Here is a 22,389-nt window from a genome sequence, read left to right as displayed (position 1 = left end):
TTTTACATGTATGTGTACCCTCAGGTTCTTCTTCTGCCTCTCTGTCAGTTACTTGTGCATAGATGTACGTAATCAACCACAAATCATAGATTGACTTTTTATCGTCAAAAAATGAAAACCTTTTCTCACATGCCTTGGGACAATTTGAACACACACAGCCTTATTTTTACTCACTTTGAACTATAAAACTTCAACTTCTTTTCCATGGAGCAGTGTGAAAATTACCAAAGTGGTGTTTGAGGTCTCATTTGTTTACACAAAGCCTAGCAGTAAAGCCCTACTCACCTACTTTATTCGTGTATGTGTGTGAGACACGTATCTGTTTTTGCGCATGTGTGTCCTCGGAGTGATGGATATCATTCGCTTATTTTGGCATTTTAAGAGAATAAAAATGTTACATGAGGTAGAATTTTCTTGATCCTGATTGTCTTATTCAGCTCAAGCATAATACATCATGTGGCAGAACAGTCTTCCATCTGGATCCAGTGCAATCGCATCTGCTATATAGAATGATTTCTTTTCCTCGCTTTACGAGACTGGAAGATACAAGTTTGCTGAAGCCCAGAAAATTGTATTGCCAAGAAATTGAGGTGAGAGAGAAAACAATTCTGATATAATTTTCCCCTTATACAAAAATGTAACAAAGGTCTCAAAGGTAAGTGCAGGGCTGAGTTAATAGAAACATTATTGCAAACACTTACTGGATGGAGTTTTCAATGCGGGAAATGGTGAGGAAGGCTGCCAGATTAGCCGTGTAAGAAGAAATGACGATCAAAGCAAAGAGCCACCAAACACCCATCATCAACCTCGTGGCTAAAGTAGTGTAGGGTACTTCTCCACCTATCGAGAGCAAGAGAGAGAGAGAGTTCATTTTTTGATGGCAAATTGACCAAGGGCAAGGTGTACCAATGGTCAAGAATATATAGTATAAACATCCTGCAAAAAAGCAGTTCAGTAAATCAGAAGAGAGTACAAGTATTTTATTTAGGGTGTTAGAAAAATGTCAAACATTAGTTTTGCTTGGAAATATAAACGGTTAATTATTAATATTTTGAAGACACTTCGCACTATCTTTAATCATTGCTCTTTACAAAATTGTGACAAATAATGACAATATTATTGACTTACAGCTACAGAACATACAGTTGTGGTCAGAAGTTTACATACAGTGACATGAATGTCATCTTGGATATGAATGTCACGGCAATATTTGGGCTTTCAGTAATTTCTTTAAACTGTTTTTTTTCTGTGGCAGAATGATTGTACAGCATACATCTTTAAAAAAAAAACACTAGAATTTGGTGCACAAGTTTTAATTTTCTTTGGGTTTTCGGAAATCAACACAGGGTCAAAATTATACACGCAGGGTCAAAAATTTACATACACTCACTTAGATTATCAATTCAGAGGTGCTAAAACTTCCAAAATGTCTTTTATCTTGCCAAGGCTGAGGTCTCTTAACTTCCTGTTAGTCACCATGATTGACTACAGCTGTTAGCTTCTCTGTGCCTTCATAAAAAGGGTTTGTTTACAGCACTCACTGGATTGACCAACACACACAATACAATGGGAAAGTCCAAGGAGCTCAGTGCAGATCTGAGAAAGAGGATCGCAGATGTACACAACTCCAGAATGTCTCTTGGAGCCATTTCTAAACAACTGCAAATTCCAAGATCAGTTCAAACAATTGTATGCAAGTTATTGTGAGGTGTAGTCACTTTGCCAAGCCACTTTGCTTCAAGAAAACCCAAACTGTCACCCTCAGCTGAAAGGAAATTGGTGTAGATGGTCAAGAACAACCTGGGAACCATCATAGCACAGCCCTGCCATGAACTGGAAGCTGATGGATCACTGTCTACAGTTCAGTGAGTTTTATATCACCATGTAAGAGGCTGCTATCCAAGAAATAACCCCCTGCTCCTAAATTGACACCTTCAAGCTTAACTAAAGTTTGAAGCCGACCAAACAAACAAAGAAAAAGCCTTCTGGAGGATAGCTATATGGTCAGATGAGACAAAGATTGAGTCGTTTGGCCACAATGACCACCATGTACAGAGGAACACTGTACCAACTGGTGGTAGTGGTAGGATCATCATGCTCTGGGGCTGTTTTACTGCCAGTGGAACTGGTTCATTGCACAAAGTGGATGGAGTAATGAAGAAGGAGGGCTACCTCAGAATTCTTCAGCATAAACCATCAGAAACTTGAATATGACTTGAGACTTACAACAGGACAATGAACCCAAACACGCATCAGAACTGGTTCTGGAGGATAAAGCAGGCAAACATAAAGCTTAAAATAAGTCCTCACTTCAACCCTATTGAAAATATATGGACCTTGCTTATAAGTCGAGTCCATGCCAAGAAAAAAAACAAATTTAATTGAACTCTCCCAATTCTACCATGAAGAGTCGTGAAATATCCAACCAGAATTCTGCCAGAAGCTTGTTCATGGGAAACAAAAATGTTTGGTCAAGGTGAATCTTGCGAAGAGACATTTTACCCAAATATTAGCACTATTATTCTAGTGCTGTATGTATATTTTTGACCATGTATGTGTAATTTTGACCCTGTGTTGATTTCAGAAAACCCAAAGAAAATTAAAACTTGTGCACCAAATTCTAGTGTTTTTTTTTATTAAAGATGTATGCTGTACATTCTGCCACAGAAAAAAGAACAGTTCAATGAAATTACTGAAAGCCCAAATATTGCCATGACATTCATATCTAAGATGACATTCATGTCACTGTATGTAAATTTCTGACCACAACTGTATGCACTACACAACCAATTTAAATATAAAAATAAAACAAACCGTTAATCACATTTTAGTGAAATATCACCCAAGTTTTGATTTGACACAAAATACACCTGTAAATATTTGTTTATATAAACATTTGCATCTTTAGTGTGTATCTTTTCCAATGAATGTAGTATTCCTGCAATTTAAAGGAAATATCAACCCTGGGCAATTTGTGAATCAATATTTATAATATTCAATGAGGCAGAAAAAATCATTTTTGATCCACTGTGTCACATCTGCACCTGTAATTCACACAATACACAGTTTCCCACAATTCATAGCAGCCTCCAAACATGGCTGCCATGGACTACAGCACCCAGCACACACATCATTGCTCACACTCACCTGAGTTCTAAGTACACACCTGTTCACAATCACCACAGCACACTATTTAAGGACTTCAGTTCACACAGCTCATTGTGAAGTAAACACTCAGGCTGTGTCTGAAATCACTCACTCGTTATCTAGGGACTTCTATGTACAGGATTATAGAGTGAACTCAATGGTAAAACGGAAAAAAAACCCCACTTTTGAACACTCCTCTGCCGCGCCGTTATTTACGTCATTATTGTCGCACAATTAAAACATGCCAGATCTGGTGGGTTTTCAAAATAAATACATGCATGTATTTTTGTGATAAATACATATTAAACTGAGCGTGTTTCCCACATTACAAATAAATACAAAGTACTTTGTGTCTGCTGCATCTTTCAGTTCTTTTAAATCAAGGCTGAAAACTTTCTTCTTTGCCGCTGCCTTTTATTAAATCAAATTTGAAGCTTTTGATTAATTCCTCTCTCTCCACTGTAACTTTTATTATTGTATTTTATCGGTCTTATTCTACTTTAGTTTATTTTTTATTTCTTACTATTTTTAATTGTACAACCCCGATTCCAAAAAAGTAGGGACAAAGTACAAATTGGAAATTAAAAAGGGAAGCAATGATGTGGAAGTTTCAAAATTCCATATTTTATTCAGAATAGAACATAGATGACATATCAAATGTTTAAGCTGAGAAAATGTATCATTTAAAGAGAAAAATTAGGTGATTTTAAATTTCATGACAACAACACATCTCAAAAAAGTTGGGACAAGGCCATGTTTACCACTGTGAGACATCCCCTTTTCTCTTTACAACCGTCTGTAAACGTCTGGGGACTGAGGAGACAAGTTGCTCAAGTTTAGGGATAGGAATGTTAACCCATTCTTGTCGAATGTAGGATTCTAGTTGCTCACCTGTCTTAGGTCTTTTTTGTTGTATCTTCCGTTTTATGATGCGCCAAATGTTTTCTATGAGTGAAAGATCTGGACTGCAGGCTGGCCAGTTCAGTACCCGGACCCTTCTTCTATGCAGCCATGATGCTGTAATTGATGCAGTATGTGGTTTGGCATTGTCATGTTGGAAAATGCAAGGTCTTCCCTGAAAGAGACGTCATCTGGATGGGAGCATATGTTGCTCTAGAACCTGAATATACCTTACAGCATTGATGGTGTCTTTCCAGATGTGTAAGCTGCCCATGCCACACGCACTAATGCAACCCCATACCATCAGAGATGCAGGCTTCTGAACTGAGTGCTGATAACAACTTGGGTCGTCCTTCTCCTCTTTAGTCTGAATGACACTGCGTCCCTGATTTCCATAAAGAACTTCAAATTTTGATTCGTCTGACCACAGAACAGTTTTCCACTTTGCCACAGTCCATTTTAAATGAGCCTTGGCCCAGAGAAGACGTCTGCGCTTCTGGATCATGTTTAGATACGGCTTCTTCTTTGAACTATAGAGTTTTAGCTGGCAACAGCAGATGGCACGGTGAATTGTGTTCACAGATAATGTTCTCTGAAATTTTCCTGAGCCCATTTTGTGATTTCCAATACAGAAGCATGCCTGTATGTGATGCAGTGCCGTCTAAGGGCCCGAAGATCACGGGCACCCAGTATGGTTTTCCGGCCTTGACCCTTATGCACAGAGATTCTTCCAGATTCTCTGAATCTTTTGATGATATTATGCACTATAGATGATGATATGTTCAAACTCTTTGCAATTTTACACTGTCGAACTCTTTTCTGATATTGCCCCACTATTTGTTGGAACAGAATTAGGGGGATTGGTGATCCTCTTCCCATCATTACTTCTGAGAGCCGCTGCCACTCCAAGATGCTCTTTTTATACCCAGTCATGTTAATGACCTATTGCCAATTGACGTAATGAGTTGCAATTTGGTCCTCCAGCTGTTCCTTTTTTGTACCTTTAACTTTTCCAGCCTCTTATTGCCCCTGTCCCAACTTTTTTGAGATGTGTTGCTGTCATGAAATTTCAAATGAGCCAATATTTGGCACGAAATTTCAAAATGTCTCACTTTTGACATTTGATATGTTGTCTATGTTCTATTGTGAATACAATATCAGTTTTTGAGATTTGTAAATTATTGCATTCCGTTTTTATTTACAATTTGTACTTTGTCCCAACTTTTTTGGAATCGGGTTTGTAGTTGAATGTCCATTTATAATGTGTTTCTTCCTCTGTCCATTCACCCCAACACACTTTTTTTCTTTCAGTGCAACTGCAATGCATGATGGTGTACAGTAATGCTTGAAAGTTTGTGAACCCTTTAGAATTTTCTATTAATCTGCATAAATATTACCTAAAACATCATCAGATTTTCACACAAGTCCTAAAAGTAGATAAAGAGAACCCTGTTAAACAAATGAGACAAAAATATTATACTTGGTCATTTATTTATTGAGGAAAATGATCCAACATTACATATCTGTAAGTGGCAAAAGTATGTGAAGCTTTGCTTTCAGTATCTGGTGTGACCAGATATTGTGCAGCAATAACTGCAACTAAACATTTCCGGTAACTGTTGATCAGTCCAGCACACCAGCTTGGAAGAATTTTAGCCCATTCCTCCGTACAGAACAGCTTCAACTCTGGGATGTTGGTGGGTTTCCTCACATGAACTGCTCACTTCAGGTCCTTCCACAACATTTCGATTGGATTAAGGTCAGGACTTTGACTTGGCCATTCCAAAACATTAACTTTATTCTTCTTTAACCATTCTTTGGTAGAACGACTTGTGTGCTTAGAGTCGTTGTCTTGCTGCATGACCCACCTTCTCTTGAGATTCAGTTCATGGACACGTGTCCTGACATTTTCCTGAAGAATTTGCTGGTAAAATTCAGAATTCATTGTTCCATCAATGATGGCAAGCCGTCCTGGCCCAGATGCAGCAAAACAGGCCCAAACCATGATACTACCACCACCATGTTTCACAGATGGGATAAGGTTCTTATGCTGGAATGCAGTGCTTTCCTTTCTCCAAACATAATGCTTCTCATTTAAACCAAAAAGTTCTATTTTGGTTTCATCCGTCCACAAAACATTTTTCCAATAGCCTTCTGGCTTGTCCACGTGATTTTAGCAAACTGCAGGCAAGCAGCAATGTTCTTTTTGGAAAGCAGCGGCTTTCTTCTTGCAACCCTGCCATGCACACCATTGTTGTTCAGTGTTCTCCTGATGGTGGACTCATGAACATTAGCCAGTGTGAGAGAAGGCTTCAGTTGTTTAGAAGTTACCCTGGGGCAGGGCCGTAGCCAGCATTTTAAAATCACCAAGGTCCATGATGCGCGTGCAAAGTGCACACCAAAAATTTTTCGACATATTTACAACCCCAATTCCAAAAAAGTTGGGACAAAGTACAAATTGTAAATAAAAACGGAATGCAATAATTTACAAATCTCAAAAACTGATATTGTATTCACAATAGAACATAGACAACATATCAAATGTCGAAAGTGAGACATTTTGAAATTTCGTGCCAAATATTGGCTCATTTGAAATTTCATGACAGCAACACATCTCAAAAAAGTTGGGACAGGGGCAATAAGAGGCTGGAAAAGTTAAAGGTACAAAAAAGGAACAGCTGGAGGACCAAATTACAACTCATTACGTCAATTGGCAATAGGTCATTAACATGACTGGGTATAAAAAGAGCATCTTGGAGTGGCAGCGGCTCTCAGAAGTAAAGATGGGAAGAGGATCACCAATCCACCTAATTCTGTGCCAACAAATAGTGGAGCAATATCAGAAAGGAGTTAGTGTAAAATTGCAAAGAGTTTGAACATATCATCTACAGTGCATAATATCATCAAAAGATTCAGAGAATCTGGAAGAATCTTTGTGCGTAAGGGTCAAGGCCGGAAAACCATACTGGGTGCCCATTATCTTCGGGCCCTTAGACGGCACTGCATCACATACAGGCATGCTTCTGTATTGGAAATCACAAAATGGACTCGGGAATATTTCCAGAGAACATTATCTGTGAACACAATTCACCGTGTCATCTGCCGTTGCCAGCTAAAACTCTATAGTTCAAAGAAGAAGCCATATCTAAACATGATCCAGAAGCGCAGACATCTTCTCTGGGCCAAGGCTCATTTAAAATGGAATGAGGCAAAATGGAAAACTGTTCTGTGGTCAGATGAATCAAAATTTGAAGAAGTTCTTTATGGAAATCAGGGACGCCGTGTCATTCGGACTAAAGAGGAGAAGGATGACCCAAGTTGTTATCAGCGCTCAGTTCAGAAGCCTGCATCTCTGATGGTATGGGGTTGCATTAGTGCGTGTGGCATGGGCAGCTTACACATCTGGAAAGACACCATCAATGCTGAAAGGTATATCCAGGTTCTCGAGCAACATATGCTCCCATCCAGACGACGTCTCTTTCAGGGAAGACCTTGCATTTTCCAACATGACAATGCCAAACCACATACTGCATCAATTACAGCATCATGGCTGCATAGAAGAAGGGTCCGGGTACTGAACTGGCCAGCCTGCAGTCCAGATCTTTCACCCATAGAAAACATTTGGCGCATCTTAAAACAGAAGATACGACAAAAAAGACCTAAGACAGTTGAGCAACTAGAATCCTACATTCGACAAGAATGGGTTAACATTTCTATCCCTAAACTTGAGCAACTTGTCTCTTCAGTCCCCAGACATTTACAGACGGTTGTAAAGAGAAAAGGGGATGTCTCACAGTGGTAAACATGGCCTTGTCCCAACTTTTTTGAGATGTGTTGTCATGAAATTTAAAGTCACCTAATTTTTCTCTTTAAATGATACATTTTCTCAGTTTAAACATTTGATATGTCATCTATGTTCTATTCTGAATAAAATATGGAATTTTGAAACTTCCACATCATTGCATTCCGTTTTTATTTACAATTTGTACTTTGTCCCAACTTTTTTGGAATCAGGGTTGTAAATGAGAGGGGTGAATTACACGTCACACAAGAGATCTATTCCTGAAATTACTTTTAATGGTGTTTGAACTGAATATCATCAGTTTTGAAAAAAAATCATGTATGTGGCAAGAGTAAGAATAATTTAAGCATGTTTAATGGTTTGATCTGGCCCAAGCAATGAGGACAAAACTGCGTTGCTTCGAAAATGTAAATTTAACAGCTTCATGAAAGTGTGCTGATGGTTACCATGAAAAAATCGTGTCTCTGCACTGCGTTCCTCCCCCGAGTCGCACGCTCATTCATTTTTGTGTTCTTGGTCTCAGAGCCGCTTGCACGAAACAGACACAGAAGACAGAATCAACATTTAACGTAATAAACAATGCACTTTTTACAGAGACGTTTTAATGTTATTCTTTATTTTTTTATCCAGATTAATATTTAGCATACAAATGTATTTTCAGCTCTTAAAAATGACCGAGGTCTAGACCTCAGTGGCCTCATAGCTGTCTATGGCCATGCCCTGGGGTCCTTTGTGACCTCGCCGACTATTACACACCTTACTCTTGGAGTGATCTTTGTTGGTCGACCACTCCTGGGGAGGGTAACAATGGTCTTGAATTTCCTCCATTTGTACACAATCTGTCTGACTGTGGATTGGTGGAGTCCAAACTCTTTAGAGATGGTTTTGTAACCTTTTCCAGCCTGATGAGCATCAACAATGCTTTCTCTGAGGTCCTCAGAGATCTCCTTTGTTCGTGCCATGATACTCTTCCACAAACGTGTTGTGAAGATCAGACTTTGATAGATCCCTCTTCTTTAAATAAAACACGGTGCCCACTCACACCTGATTGTCATCCCATTGATTGAAAACACCTGACTCTAATTTCACCTTCAAATTAACTGCTAATCCTAGAGGTTCACATACTTTTGCCACTCACAGATATGTAATATTGGATCATTTTCCTTAATAAATAAATGATCAAGTATAATATTTTGTCTCATTTGTTGAACTGGGTTCTCTTTATCTACTTTTAGGACTTGTGTGAAAATCTGATGATGTTTTAGGTCATATTTATGCAGAAATATAGACAATTCTAAAGGGTTCACAAACTTTCAAGCACCACTGTGTATTGCTTGGTTAGTGTACACCCTATATAGTGCACTCATAGTATCCCACATGATGTATTGTGGGATACTATGAGTGTACTATATAGGGTGTACAGTAGTAATTCTCATTATACATTCGGACAGCACTACAAAATGGCAAACTCACTATATAGTCCACTATATAGTGAGTAGTGAATGATTTCGCACACAAGGTCAGTTCTGTTGATTTGACTTTACAAAACCTGAGATTTCTGCACAGTTTGTTCTGGTTTTGACTTTGTCTGTTTTTGGATTTTGCTTTTTTGCCTTTGATATCCTGTTTGTGCCTTGCCTGAACCTTGCCTGATTATGGACTCTGATTTTGTCATGTTTTGGATTTGCTTCACTGATTGCCTGAATAAGTTCTCTTTCTGCTTTTACATCCATCTGTCACCTCCTATCCTGACACATGATTATATCTCATGAGTTTTGGAGAAAACTACATTCATATTTTCAAATAAACTATGCATACTAAAGGTAGAAAAGTTGTACCACTTCAAAGAAATAATAAACTGTACCATACTGTATCTTTTTTGAAAGTATTATTTCTCTTATAGTACTCAGAATCCCTAACACAGTCTTTAATTATTTTTTTTTGTGGTAAATGTTAACTTTGCAGTTGCAGTGTTTGTATCCGATTCATTTTATGACTCTGAGTACATGATTATAGTATCAATTACTGCATGGCCCTGTCAATATTCATCCATGACATGTAACTGGAACATGACATTTATAGTGCCCTCCACAGTTATTGGCTCCCCCCCTGTAAAGATTAGTTAAAAGGGTTCGAAAAATCCACCTTTTGGTGAAGTAACTTCATCTCACACTGAAAAAATGAGAAAAATCCAACCTTTAATGGAAATAAATTTATTCGGAGAAAAATCCCTCATCAAGAAATAATTATTTTCAACAAAAGTACATGTGCAACTATTATTGGCACCCCTGCATTGAATACTTTGTACAACCTCCCTTTGCCAGTAAAACAGCACCAAGTCTTCTATAACATTTTATAAAGTTGGAGATACAGAGTAGGGCACTGGAGCCCATTCCTCTTTACACAATCTCTCCAGATCATCCAGGGTCCTAGTCCCTCTCTTGTGCTCTCACCTCTTCAGCTCACCCCACAGGTGATTCAGGTCAGGGGACTGAGATGTCCATGGCAGTAGCTTGATTCTGTGGTCAGCTAAACATTTTTGTGTTGATTTGGACACATGCTTTGGATCAGTGTCCTGCTGGAAGATCCAATGATGACCCAGTTTTAGTTTCCTGGCAGAGGCATCCATATTTTTATTTAATGTGTCATGGTATTTCATGGAGTCCATGATTCCATGTGCCCAAGCTTGTAGTATGCGAGTCCAACTCGTGCCCTAATTTTAAGGACTTGTGACTTGACTTGGACTTGAGCACTGATGACTCGGACTTAGACTCAGACTTGTGCATTAACTGCATTCGGACTCGTAAACTGGAGATGAGGACTCAGATTTTTCTTTATTTTTTGTAACATGCCATAATAATTTAGCATAAGATATTTATATCTACATTAATTTTTATACTAATTTTGTGCAAGAGAATGCACATTCACCTGTTCATATGTTATGTTCAGGAACAAACTAATGTTAATGGCGGTAAAATGCCTGGAGAGAAACCCCTAGGATTGTCCGCTTTGCTAATACAGACTTCTTGTGCAGTGGGGAAAAAATGCACTGCTATGTGTTCCATATGTAGAAGAACTATCGAGGAGACGACGGGGACAACCTCAAACTTCAATCGTCATTTGGCAAGACTCCACCCAGAGAAGTAAGTGACATGCTATGTTCATTGCTCTGTTGATCGCGGGGCTCACTGAGCGATGAACTAGCTAGTGTTAACCCTCTCTCATGTTATTTGCCCTGTTGATAGCAGGCAGGGCTTGCTGAGCGATGAACAAGCTTTTTACCTGTAGTCTATTAACTAAAATGGGGCAGTCAAGCAGTAATGTTAGTCCAACACAGTAGCAGAGACGGTTTCACATAAAGGCAGCAACAGCCACCGTCAAATGGTTTGGCTGGAGTCTTGTTCTCAGACTCGACTCGGATCAATAGTGGACTCGACTTGAAATTTTCTTTAATGACTCGGACTTGAACACTGGGGACTCGAGGTTTAGTAACTCGACTACAACACTGCACATACCCTAACAAGGTTTCCAGAGCCTTTGGAGGAAAAACAACTCCAATACATCACAGAACTTCCACCATATTTTACAGTTCAGATAGAATTCTTTTCATTATAGCCATCATTTTCACGCCAAATCCACCTTGAGTGTTTATTGTCAAAAAGTTCCATTTTTGTTACATCAGACCATAGAACATGGTTCCAGTTAAAGTTATAGTAATGTTTTGCAAACTTCAGACACTTACATTTGTGGTAAACTGACAGGAAAGGCTTTTTTTCTGGCATACCTTCCAAATAATCTGTTGGCATGAAGGTGGTGTCTAATGGTGGTTTTGGAGACTTGGAAACCCTAATATTTTAAGTTTTCTTGTAATTCACCAACAGTAATCTTTGGGGATTTTTTTTTTTTTGCCTCTCTTACCCTCCACCTCACTGTACGTGAGGGCAAAATAAACTTTGGTCCTCTTCCAGGCAAGTTTGTGACAGTTCCAGTTGGTGTCCACTTTTTAATTATTGCCCTAACAGTAGAAATGGACATTTTCAGGCGAGTAGCTATTTTTTTGTAACCATTCCCTGACTTATGGAGGTCTCTCTCTCTCTCTCACACACACACACACACACACACACACACACTTCTCTCTCATTTGGTTTGTGTTCTTTTATCTTTCCCATGTTGATGGCCTCTGTGTCACCTCATATTTGTCTCATCTCATTATCTCTAGCCGCTTTATCCTGTTCTAGAGGGTCACAGGTAAGCTAGAGCCTATCCCAGCTGACTATGGGCAAAAAGCGGGGTACACCCTGGACAAGTCGGCAGGTCATCACAGGGCCGACACATAGACACAGACGACCATTCACACCTAAGGTCAATTTCAAGTCACCAGTTAACCTAACCTGCATGTCTTTGGACTGTGGGGAAAACCGGAGCACCCGGAGAAACCCACATGGACAACATGCAAACTCCGCATAGAAAGGCCCTCACTGGCCACCGGGCTTGAACCTGGACCTTCTCGCTGTGAGGCGACAGCGCTAACCACTACACCACCGTGCCGCCCCTCATGTTTGTTTCCCAGTTAATCAGGAAGTCATGGATTACAGCTTGAAAGTTCCTACACACTCCAATCAACTCAAAACTGTACTATTGAAATAGGGAACATGTTTCAGTTACATTGTGTTCAGTATAATTTCCAGGGGTGCTAATAATTGTGACACATGGTTTTATTGAAAGTAATTATTTCTTATTGAGGGATTTGTTTTGCTCTGAATAAATTTATTTCAAATAAAAGGTTGGATTTTTCTCTTTTTTTTTCCAGTGTGAGATGTAGCGACTTCACGAAAAGGTGGATTTTTACTAACCATTTTTACTAATCGTTACACAGGGTGCCAATAATTGTGGATGACACTGTATATGTCCCCAACCAAAAATGTCAACGCAGGGAAGCATCTGGATCTCAACTGAAAGCCTCTTCTAGCACTGTCGAGGACAGAAGCTACACAGGAGATGCATTTGTCATACTCCAGTGATGGATTTGCTCCATTTTAATTTTTCTGTTATGTTGATGGCTAAGGTTAAAAATGTGCCGTTTTTCCTTGTGACTCATGGAAACCATCCCAGTGCATCATACACTTTCCTTAGCCAAAGCTCAATAAGATACAGTATGTGACACCATTTCTGACTACTGAAGTCCTAACAGTTTAGTTGTCTCATCTCATCTCATTATCTCTAGCCACTTTATCCTGTTCTACAGGGTCGCAGGCAAGCTGGAGCCTATCCCAGCTGACTACGGGCGAAAGGCGGGGTACACCCTGGACAAGTCGCCAGGTCATCACAGGGCTGACACATAGACACAGACAACCATTCACACTCACATTCACACCTACGGTCAATTTAGAGTCACCAGTTAACCTAACCTGCATGTCTTTGGACTGTGGGGGAAACCGGAGCACCCGGAGGAAACCCACGCAGACACGGGGAGAACATGCAAACTCCGCACAGAAAGGCCCTTGCTGGCCACGGGGCTCGAACCCGGCCCTTCTTGCTGTGAGGCGACAGTGCTAACCACTACACCACCGTGCCGCCCAGTTTAGTTGTCTACTAGAAGAAAATGTCCTGCTGACATGCACTCACAGAGTCTCCTTTCCACATCATAATGTTGGCGAGATTGGAATCAAGACATGTTTCTGTGACAATTAGTTAGACAATTAGATCACATTCTGAATTCTTTTATTTATCAAATCAAATTTATTTTGTCACATACAATTATACAAAGTACAATGTGTAGTGAAATGCTGAGAGTACAATGTGTAGTGGTTTATAATCAATCCATGGATTGGGAAGGTTTAAGGAATGGGAGTGTCTTCTTTAAAGGACAATTCTTAGGTTTCAGTCATGTGACTTTTCTTAGTGATTTCACTTCTGGAAAAACAGCTGGCAGTCTAGCAAACCAAAACAGCTGCCATAGTGCAAACAACTAGCAATAACTTATCAGAGTATGCTCATAATCTAGAAGCCACTGCTGATATATTCAGAAGATTGCTATGTGCAATGGAATCGACCCCTACAGTCTGGGAAAGGAGGATTTGTCATATGAGCTCGAAAACTACCTTTCAGTCGAGTTCCCCAACATCTCAAACAATCTGGTGTTGCATACGTCCTTCTACACCGCAAAACAGATGAAAGCGTGGAAGAGTATGGAGGCTTACAACTTTTTTGTATGTGGCTGGATAAAGGACCTCTGTATCAAGTCGCTGCCGAATGAATCTTGTATTGTTTTTGCCCGTGTAAGTATGTTTTTTTTTAAGCTTTTTCTTCGTGTCTTTACAACAAAGTGCTACAAGTTGAAGTGTAAACAAACAACAGTTTGCTTGATTCTCACTTGTATTCGCTCTTATCTCTCAGGTAAATCATTCACAAAGATCATCAGAAACCCCTTTAAAGTCCTGGATCTTAGTTAAACAAGACGGAGAAGTGATCACGGAGCATTGTAACTGTATGGCTGGGTAGGAATTTTGTCGCGACCTTCATGCATCTGGACTTGTGAGGGGTGAGGAGTAAACAAAGAAACACCTAGGGACTTTAGTGCTTTGTGAATAAAAAAGTACAGTAAAATAAAAACACATAGCAAGAAAAGTGCTTGGAAAACACTAAGGACATAGCTGAGAGGAATATATAAACCTTTCACGAAGTGATCACTGCAAACTCGAGCATGCTTCGACTCGACTCCCTTCGATTTCAGTGAGAGGTTCAAAAGCCACCTTTCTCGATGTCTTTTTGTGAAATCCTGTGTTCGTTCACCCTTTTTTATTAGTTCACAGGGAACCCTGAAGAAACTTTTATCAGTTTCATGGTTTGATCAATTCGAACAACCTAAAACAACGCAAGCGTAATGCATTTTTCATGCAAGCAATGCACCTTCTCCGTACAAACACTTTGTCATCTGAGCTTTGGTAAACCATCAGCTAAAGTTTTGAATAACTAATGAGGCGGATGTGACATCACATGAAACCCAGTAATTTTTTTTTTACTTATCTGATGCTTTAGCAGGGTGGCATGGTGGTGTAGTGGTTAGCACTGTCGCCTCACAGCAAGAAGGTCCGGGTTCGAGCCCAGCGGCCGGCGAGGGCCGTTATGTGTGGAGTTTGTATGCTCTCCCCGTGTCCGTGTGGGTTTCCTCCGGGTGCTCCGGTTTCCCCCACAGTCCAAAGGCATGCAGGTTAGGCTAACTGGTGGCTCTAAATTGACCGTAGATGTGAATGTGAGCATAAATGGTTTTCTGTGCCTGTGTGTTAGCCCTGCGATGACCTGGTGACTTGTCCAGGGTGTACCCCGCCTCTCGCCCATAGTCAGCTGGGATAGGCTCCAGCTTGCCTGCGACCCTGTAGGACAGGATAAGCGGCTACAGATAATGGATGGATGGATGATGCTTTAACACTAAATTAAAGTCTTTGGACTTTTAATTTGAAGAACTGTCAGGAGGTCCCTCTGAAGGTCAGGCAGATTTTTTTCCCACACATACAGTATAACAGCTGCAGTCATTTTTCATAAGCTTCCTAACATTCTTTTTGGGAATAATATGAAAAACCTTGGCTTCATCAGTCAGGCCGGGGTTATTGCATAGGTAAAAGTGTCAGAGCTATCAAAGAACAAAGAGAAGAAAAAAAAACCTAACAAGCTATTATAGCTCTCCAGATCTAGGATCACCGTTTGCTCGCAACACCTTATCCAAGAAAAAGTTGGGTATTCCCAATGCACTGCAGTGAATTATCAAGGAGGAGGATTTGCAAAAATGGTGCATAAAAACTGAATATGAGACTTTCTCAGTGGTGAATACTGCTACAACTGGTCCAGAAAGAAAACTGATTGCACATTTTTTTTTTGACTGCAGGATGTTGATCTTTAGAAAAATGACCCAGCCGGTAATGTAGCTTTTATCTGGGAGACTTATGACTGAGATTCATAACCACCTTGATATGCACATCAAAATCAGCAGGCACTAGCTCCAGCAGGTTCCTCACTCCTAGTTCTATAATGTAGGAGACCAGACATGATGCACTCCATTCAGCCCCTCACAGTATGCAAGCATTCACTCTGAGAGAGCCCTCACACAAAGTGATCTATAGCCAAAAGAAATCTATTGTGTTTTCTCACATTTGAGGGTTAGACAGCGAGCCAAATAGAATTGTTTTCCAGATCAATAATGGGAGCAAGCTTCTACATAGACAGAGTGCAAAACCTAAATCTACAGATAAGGGTGTTTGAACTTCAGAGACAACTATTAAAACAAACTGATAGAGAAAACCCTCAACAGATTTCTTCAGCTTAATCAGGTTACATGAATCTATTCACTGAACAGAAGTGAAATACCACTGGAATTTTATGTGCAGCTCAACTGTACTAACATAATATAATCTCATCTCATTATCTCTAGCCGCTTTATCCTGTCCTACAGGGTCGCAGGCAAGCTGGAGCCTATCCCAGCTGAGCAAAAATTCAAAGTGAAGCTCTATGAAGGGCCCTGTTGAGGGTGAGTAGATGGGGCACTCTGCTGCCCTCTTTTCTTGAGAGGCTGAGCTGAATTATCAGCTCAAGGTCAAGGAGTCCTTCAGAGCACTCACTCACTTCTTCCAGCTTGTCCCACTTTTGTGTGTAGGGTCGCTGCCATGTGAACCCTATTAATCCACGTCATATTAATTGGAACATAGTTTTACACCAGATGCCCTTCCTGCTGCAACCCTCCCATTTCCAGGCTTGGAAAACAACCATTCACACCTATGGACAATTTAGAATAGCCAGTTAACCTAATTGCATGTCTTTAGGGGAAACCGGAGCACCTGGAAGAAACCCCCACAGACACAGGGAGAACATGAACATGAAAACTTCACACAGAAAGGCCCCCGTCAGCCACTGGGCTTGAACCCAGAATATATGGGTAACATATTTTTCAATATCCTCATAAGTGAGGATATTGATGAATTGTTTTGATAAATTTGGGTACTTTTTGTTTGTGAATGTGTCTATATAATAAAAAGAAAAATACATGTTGGCTTGAAGATATGAAGTTTATCTTTTTGTGTTAAACTCGTATTTTTCATATAACATCCCAGACCTGAATAACACATCCATCCATCCATCCATCCATCCATCCATCATCTGTAGCCACTTATCCTGTACAGGGTCACAGGCAAGCTGGAGCCTATCCCAGCTGACTACAGGCGAGAGGCGGGGTACACCCTGGACAAGTCACCAGATCATCGCAAGGCTGACACATAGAGACAAACAACCATTCACACTCACACCTACGGTCAATTTAGAGCCACCAGTTAACCTAACCTGCATGTCTTTGGACTGTGGGGGAAACCGGAGCACCCGGAAGAAACCCACATGGACACGGGGAGAACATGCAAACTCCACACAGAAAGGCCCTCGTTGGCCACTGGGCTCAAACCCAAGACCTTCTTGCTGTGAGGTAACAGTGCTAACCATTACACCATCGTGCCACCCCTAATTAACAGTTTCCAATATCTTCAGGATATTAATGACATCACTTATTTATATATATATATATATATACACACACACACACAGGGTGTCTCAAAAAAAATTTACTCACATTTTGAATGACGAGAAAACCTTTATTTATGAACATAAAGTGAAATGGAATAGCTTCGAATGCAGAAGACAAATGTAATTGAAGAATCATGTTCGCAAATGTTCAAATTGATGACCATTATTGTCCAGACAAAGCTGATAACGCGCACCAAGGGATTCGCAAACGTCACGAAACAGGTCATTAGGAATATCGCGACATTGTCTTTCAATTTCCAATTTCAATGCATCAATTGTTCTTGGTTTGGTGCAATAATTTCCTGCCATGCTGTGATTAATTAATTACACCTGCAACACAAAAAAGGCAGCATATTAGGGACAGTTAAAGTGTGAGTACATTTTTTTTGAGACACCCTGTATATAAATTTTTAACCCCCCCCACATATATATATATATATATATATATATATATATATATATATATGAGAGAGAGAGAGAGAGAGAGAGAGAGAGAGAGAGAGTGAATATTACACAGGGGTGCAAAGATATGAAGTTTAACTCTGAATAGTGAACATATTTCACGAGTGAGCATAGTGAACAAATTAAATATTTTTTGACATAAGAAGATGAACGTTATCTCTATGTGTATATATCCTGATTTTGGAAATATTCTCATTTTAATTATACATTTTGTCATAATCACAATTTAATAATGATGACACATCATTCCTGCACTATTCTTGTGTTTAAATGCTCTCTGTATGTCCTGCTGTTGGGGAAGCTGTGGCCTAAAGGTTAAAGAAACAGCTTTGGGATTGAAAGATTGCTGAGTTGATTCCCTGGATCAGCAGGAATGGTTGAAAAATTGACCGTAGGTGTGAATGTGAGTGTGAATGGTTGTCTGTGTCTATGTCAGCTCTGTGATGACCTGGCGACTTGTCCAGGGTGTACCCCGCCTTTCGCCTGTAGTCAGCTGGGATAGGCTCCAGCTTGCCTGCGACCCTGTAGAACAGGATAAAGCGGCTAGAGATAATGAGATGAGACAAGATAATTATAAGCCTACAACTCAGACAGGTCCTATGCCTCCGAGTGATGACCCTGTAGCTCTCTGTAACCATCTGACAGTTGACTTTGGCTCAAATGTATGTCATAACTCCAAAGACATGACATCTCTTCATTTATTTTGACCTCCTTGTTAAAGTGAACAGGTGTGGGTGAAGGTGACTGTAAAAATCAGTTGGAAAAAGAAAACCCTCTACTCTCCATATTTATTTAGTGCACTCAGCTACTGTCAAGTTTGACTGGATTCAGTGGGGGTGTGGCTGTTACAGCTACTGGGTTTGTGTCATTTTTTTGTGTAAGACAACTTCAACATGCTGTCACTCTGACTTCTGTTTTCAAAGGAAATGTCAGCATACAGAATCCAATCACAGCTTTCAAGCTATTTCTTGGGGACTTAATTGAATTTAAGTGTTGCCAGTGATATTGGTGAAAATTTGGTTTGAAGCTCAACATACAAACATCAGACAGCGTTCCCTACAAAGACACACTCACAAAACACATGCATGCTTATTACAAAAAGTGTTTTGACTTAAAAATCACTGACTCCAACTTATTTTTAAAGCAAAGTATTACAAAATTAATACATTCGTGTTCGATGATACTTAATGGCTACAAAAAATTCATTTTTATCTAAAATAATTTTCTTTATATTTATTTAAAAAAACTGCAGGAAAAAGAAATCTGACCATTTTTTCACAGTTTGCAATTTTAAGGATAAAGTACAAAATTTTAATATGACATTAGCTGCTTCTAGTCAGTTTATAATTATTTAAAGGGGACATATTATGAAAAACTCCCTTTTTCAATGTTTGTGCACATACATTTGGGTGTCTGGAGTGACTACCCACAGAGTCTGAAATACAGCAACCTAGTCAATTTCTTTTGGGCTGCCCATTTCAGAAAACATGTAATTCAACAAGCCGTTTAGATTTGTCAGCCCTTCTTGTTTAGAAAGGGGAACTAATTAGAATTATCCACGTATCTCCACCCACGCCATTGCTATTCTCATATTTAAATGTAAAGGTCCACCCCTAAAATCAGCCTGTTTTTTTTTTGTAGGGTTTTCATACCATGATAAAATGGCATGGGGAAAAAAGAATCAAGGTGGGGTTTTTTTTGTTTGTTTTTTTAAACTTAAATTAAAAAGTAAACTTTACAAAATACTGAATGCATTTTGTTAAAATTAAATAATTAAAAAGTAAATAAAATAAATAATTAAAATACTAATTAAATAACCTTCTAAAGCCTACATAGAAAAAGAAATGCCTGGGCATAGTTTTATTTTTTATTTTGCCAATTCTGAGCTTATTCTTCAATCAGTATCAAGTGTTATACATAATATGATTTAGGGGAACCTAACCTTTCTTTCTAGTGCAGTGTAAAGTCACCATCATACATTAACTTTGTGTGAGCATTCAATAGTTGACATTTAAAAAAAAAAAACACCCAGTGAAAAAAAAAAAAGTTTGTGTTTTGTTGAATAGATCCATAGTCAACCAGGGATTTTTTTTTTTACATGAAATATACAAATACATCTCTTTCTCAGCAAGTTACAGCTCAGTGACTACTCAATTTTGACACTAGGTGGCACTTTTCCTTGTGTTGTCAGCAGAATTGCTGTGCACTCCTACCAACGCGGGAGTCAGTGCATGGAAACTTCCCCTCCAGTAAGCTTCTGTTCCTGTACTACGTGACTGCATGCACCGTAAATCAGCCCCTGTTATCATGAAAGCACTCTGATTTCCACACGTCGTGTTGCATTGGAAATCAGATAATCTCATGGTTCAGACACAATTTAAACCTCGTCTCAATCATAAATGACTCAGAAGTTATTTAATGTTTTGTAAAACATGTGTCTGAACTGCATCAATGCAATGCTCTGTTTGCAAGGGTTAAGCTTGGCATATTTATTTATTATCTATACCGCTTATCCATTGTGGGTCATGGGTGAGCTAAAGCCAATTCTAGCTGACTCTGGGCAAGAGGCAGGGTTCACCCTGGACAGGTCATCAATCTATTGCAGGACTAACACAGAGAGAGACACATACTGCCACTCACACTCATTCATACCTATGGGCAATTTAGAGGAGCCAGTTGACCTCATCCACATGTTTTTGGACTGTTAGAGGAAACCCACGCAGGCATGAGGAGAACATGCAAACTCTGCACTTACCGTAAAGGCTCAAGTCGACCAGCAGGTTCGAACCCAGAATCGGCTTGCTGTGAAGCGACAGTGCTAACTACTGCACCACTGTGCTGCCCAACTTTGAATATGAAATAATTAAAATATGAATTAATTAATTGAAATGTTTAATAATTAATTTAAATTGGAACATGAATTGGAGAGCATTTATTTCAGGCTGAGAAGATCAGGCACCTCTCTAAATGACTGGGGAGAGAGCCATAACTATCCTGTCAATGGTCACCAGGACATAAAAACTGCATGCAGATGAAACTGTTGTGAACCTCAGCTGTGCACTTGATTCAGTGCAATTACACGACTGGCTTAATACAGCGTCTTGCAAAAGTATTCATCCCCTTTGGTGTTTGTCCTGTTTTGTTGCATTCCAAGCTGGAATTAACATGGATTTTTTTTTTTTTTTTGGGGGGGGTTAGCACCATTTTGATTTACACAACATGCCTACAACTTTAAAGGTGCAAATTGCTGTTTTATTATGACACAAACAATAATGAAGATAAAAAAAAAAAAAACAGAAATCTGGAGTGTGCATAGGTATTCACCCCCTTTGGTGTGAAACCCCTAAATAAGAGCTGGTCCAATCAATTCACTTCATAAGTCACATAATTAGTTGATTAAGATCCACCTGTGTGCAATCAAAGTGTCACATGATCTGTCACATGATGTCTGTATAAATCAACCTGTTCTGGAAGGACCCTGACTCTGCAACACGACTAAGCAAGCAACATGAGAACCAAGGAGCCTCCAAACAGGTTACAGACAAAGTTGTGGAGAAGTATAGATCAGGGTGGGGTTATACATAATATCCCAAACTTTGAATATCCCACAGAGCACCATTAAATCCATTATAGGAAAATGGAAAGAATATGACACCATTACAAACCTGACAAGAGAAGGCCGCCCACCAAAACTCACAGACCGGGCAAGGAGGGCATTAATCAGAGATGCAAAGACACCAAAGATAACACTGAAGGAGCTGCAAAGATCCACAGCGGAGATGGGGAGTATCTGTCCATAGGACCACTTTAAGCCATGCACTCCACAGAGCGGGGCTTTATAAAAGAGTGGCCAGAAAAAAAAAAAATCACTGCTTAAAGAAAACACGTTTGGAGTTTGCCCAACAGCATGTGGCAGACTCCCCAAACACATGGAAGAAGATTCTCTGGTCAAATGAGACTAAAATTGATCTTTTTGGCCACCATGGGAAACGCCTCGTGTGGTGCAAACCCAACACCCTGAGAACACGACTCCTACAGTGAAGCATGGTGGTAGCAACATCATGCTGTGGGGATATTTTTCATCTGCAAGGACGGGAAAGCTGGTCAAGACTCAAAGAAAAATGGGTGGTGCTAAATACAGGGCAATTCTGGAGGAAAACCTGTTTGAGTCAGCCAGAGGTTTGAGACTGGGACGAAGGTTCATGTTCCAGCAGGACAATGACCCTAAACATACTGCTAAAGCTACACTGGAGTGGTTTAAATGGAAACATTTAAATGTATTGGAATGGCCTCATCAAAGCCCAGACCTCCATCCAATTGAGAATCTGTGGCATAACTTGAAGATTGCTGTACACCAACGCAATCCATCTAACTTGAAGGAGTTGGAGCAGTTTTGCCTTGAGGAATGGGCAAAAATCCCAGTGGCTAGATGTGCTAAGTTAACAGAGACATACCCAAGAGACTTGTAGCTGTAATTGCAGCAAAAGGTGGCTCTATAAAGTATTGACTTTGGAGGG

The 22,389-nt window shown here is 39.8% G+C and overlaps 1 protein-coding gene across 1 annotated transcript in view; it reads right to left on the bottom strand.

The window, feature by feature from the left end:
• The window catches only part of grid2 (glutamate receptor, ionotropic, delta 2), a 1,182,816-nt gene that overhangs the window by 150,611 nt on the left and 1,009,816 nt on the right, over positions 1-22,389 (bottom strand). Inside the window, exon 12 of the mRNA XM_060930811.1 lies at positions 702-840. Coding sequence (XP_060786794.1) covers positions 702-840 — 139 coding nt within the window. The remainder of the gene's footprint in view (positions 1-701; positions 841-22,389) is intronic.

Source organism: Neoarius graeffei, chromosome 10 (genome assembly GCF_027579695.1).
Source record: "Neoarius graeffei isolate fNeoGra1 chromosome 10, fNeoGra1.pri, whole genome shotgun sequence".
Lineage (NCBI taxonomy): Eukaryota > Metazoa > Chordata > Actinopteri > Siluriformes > Ariidae > Neoarius > Neoarius graeffei.
This window is presented reverse-complemented; position numbering and strand designations above follow the sequence as displayed.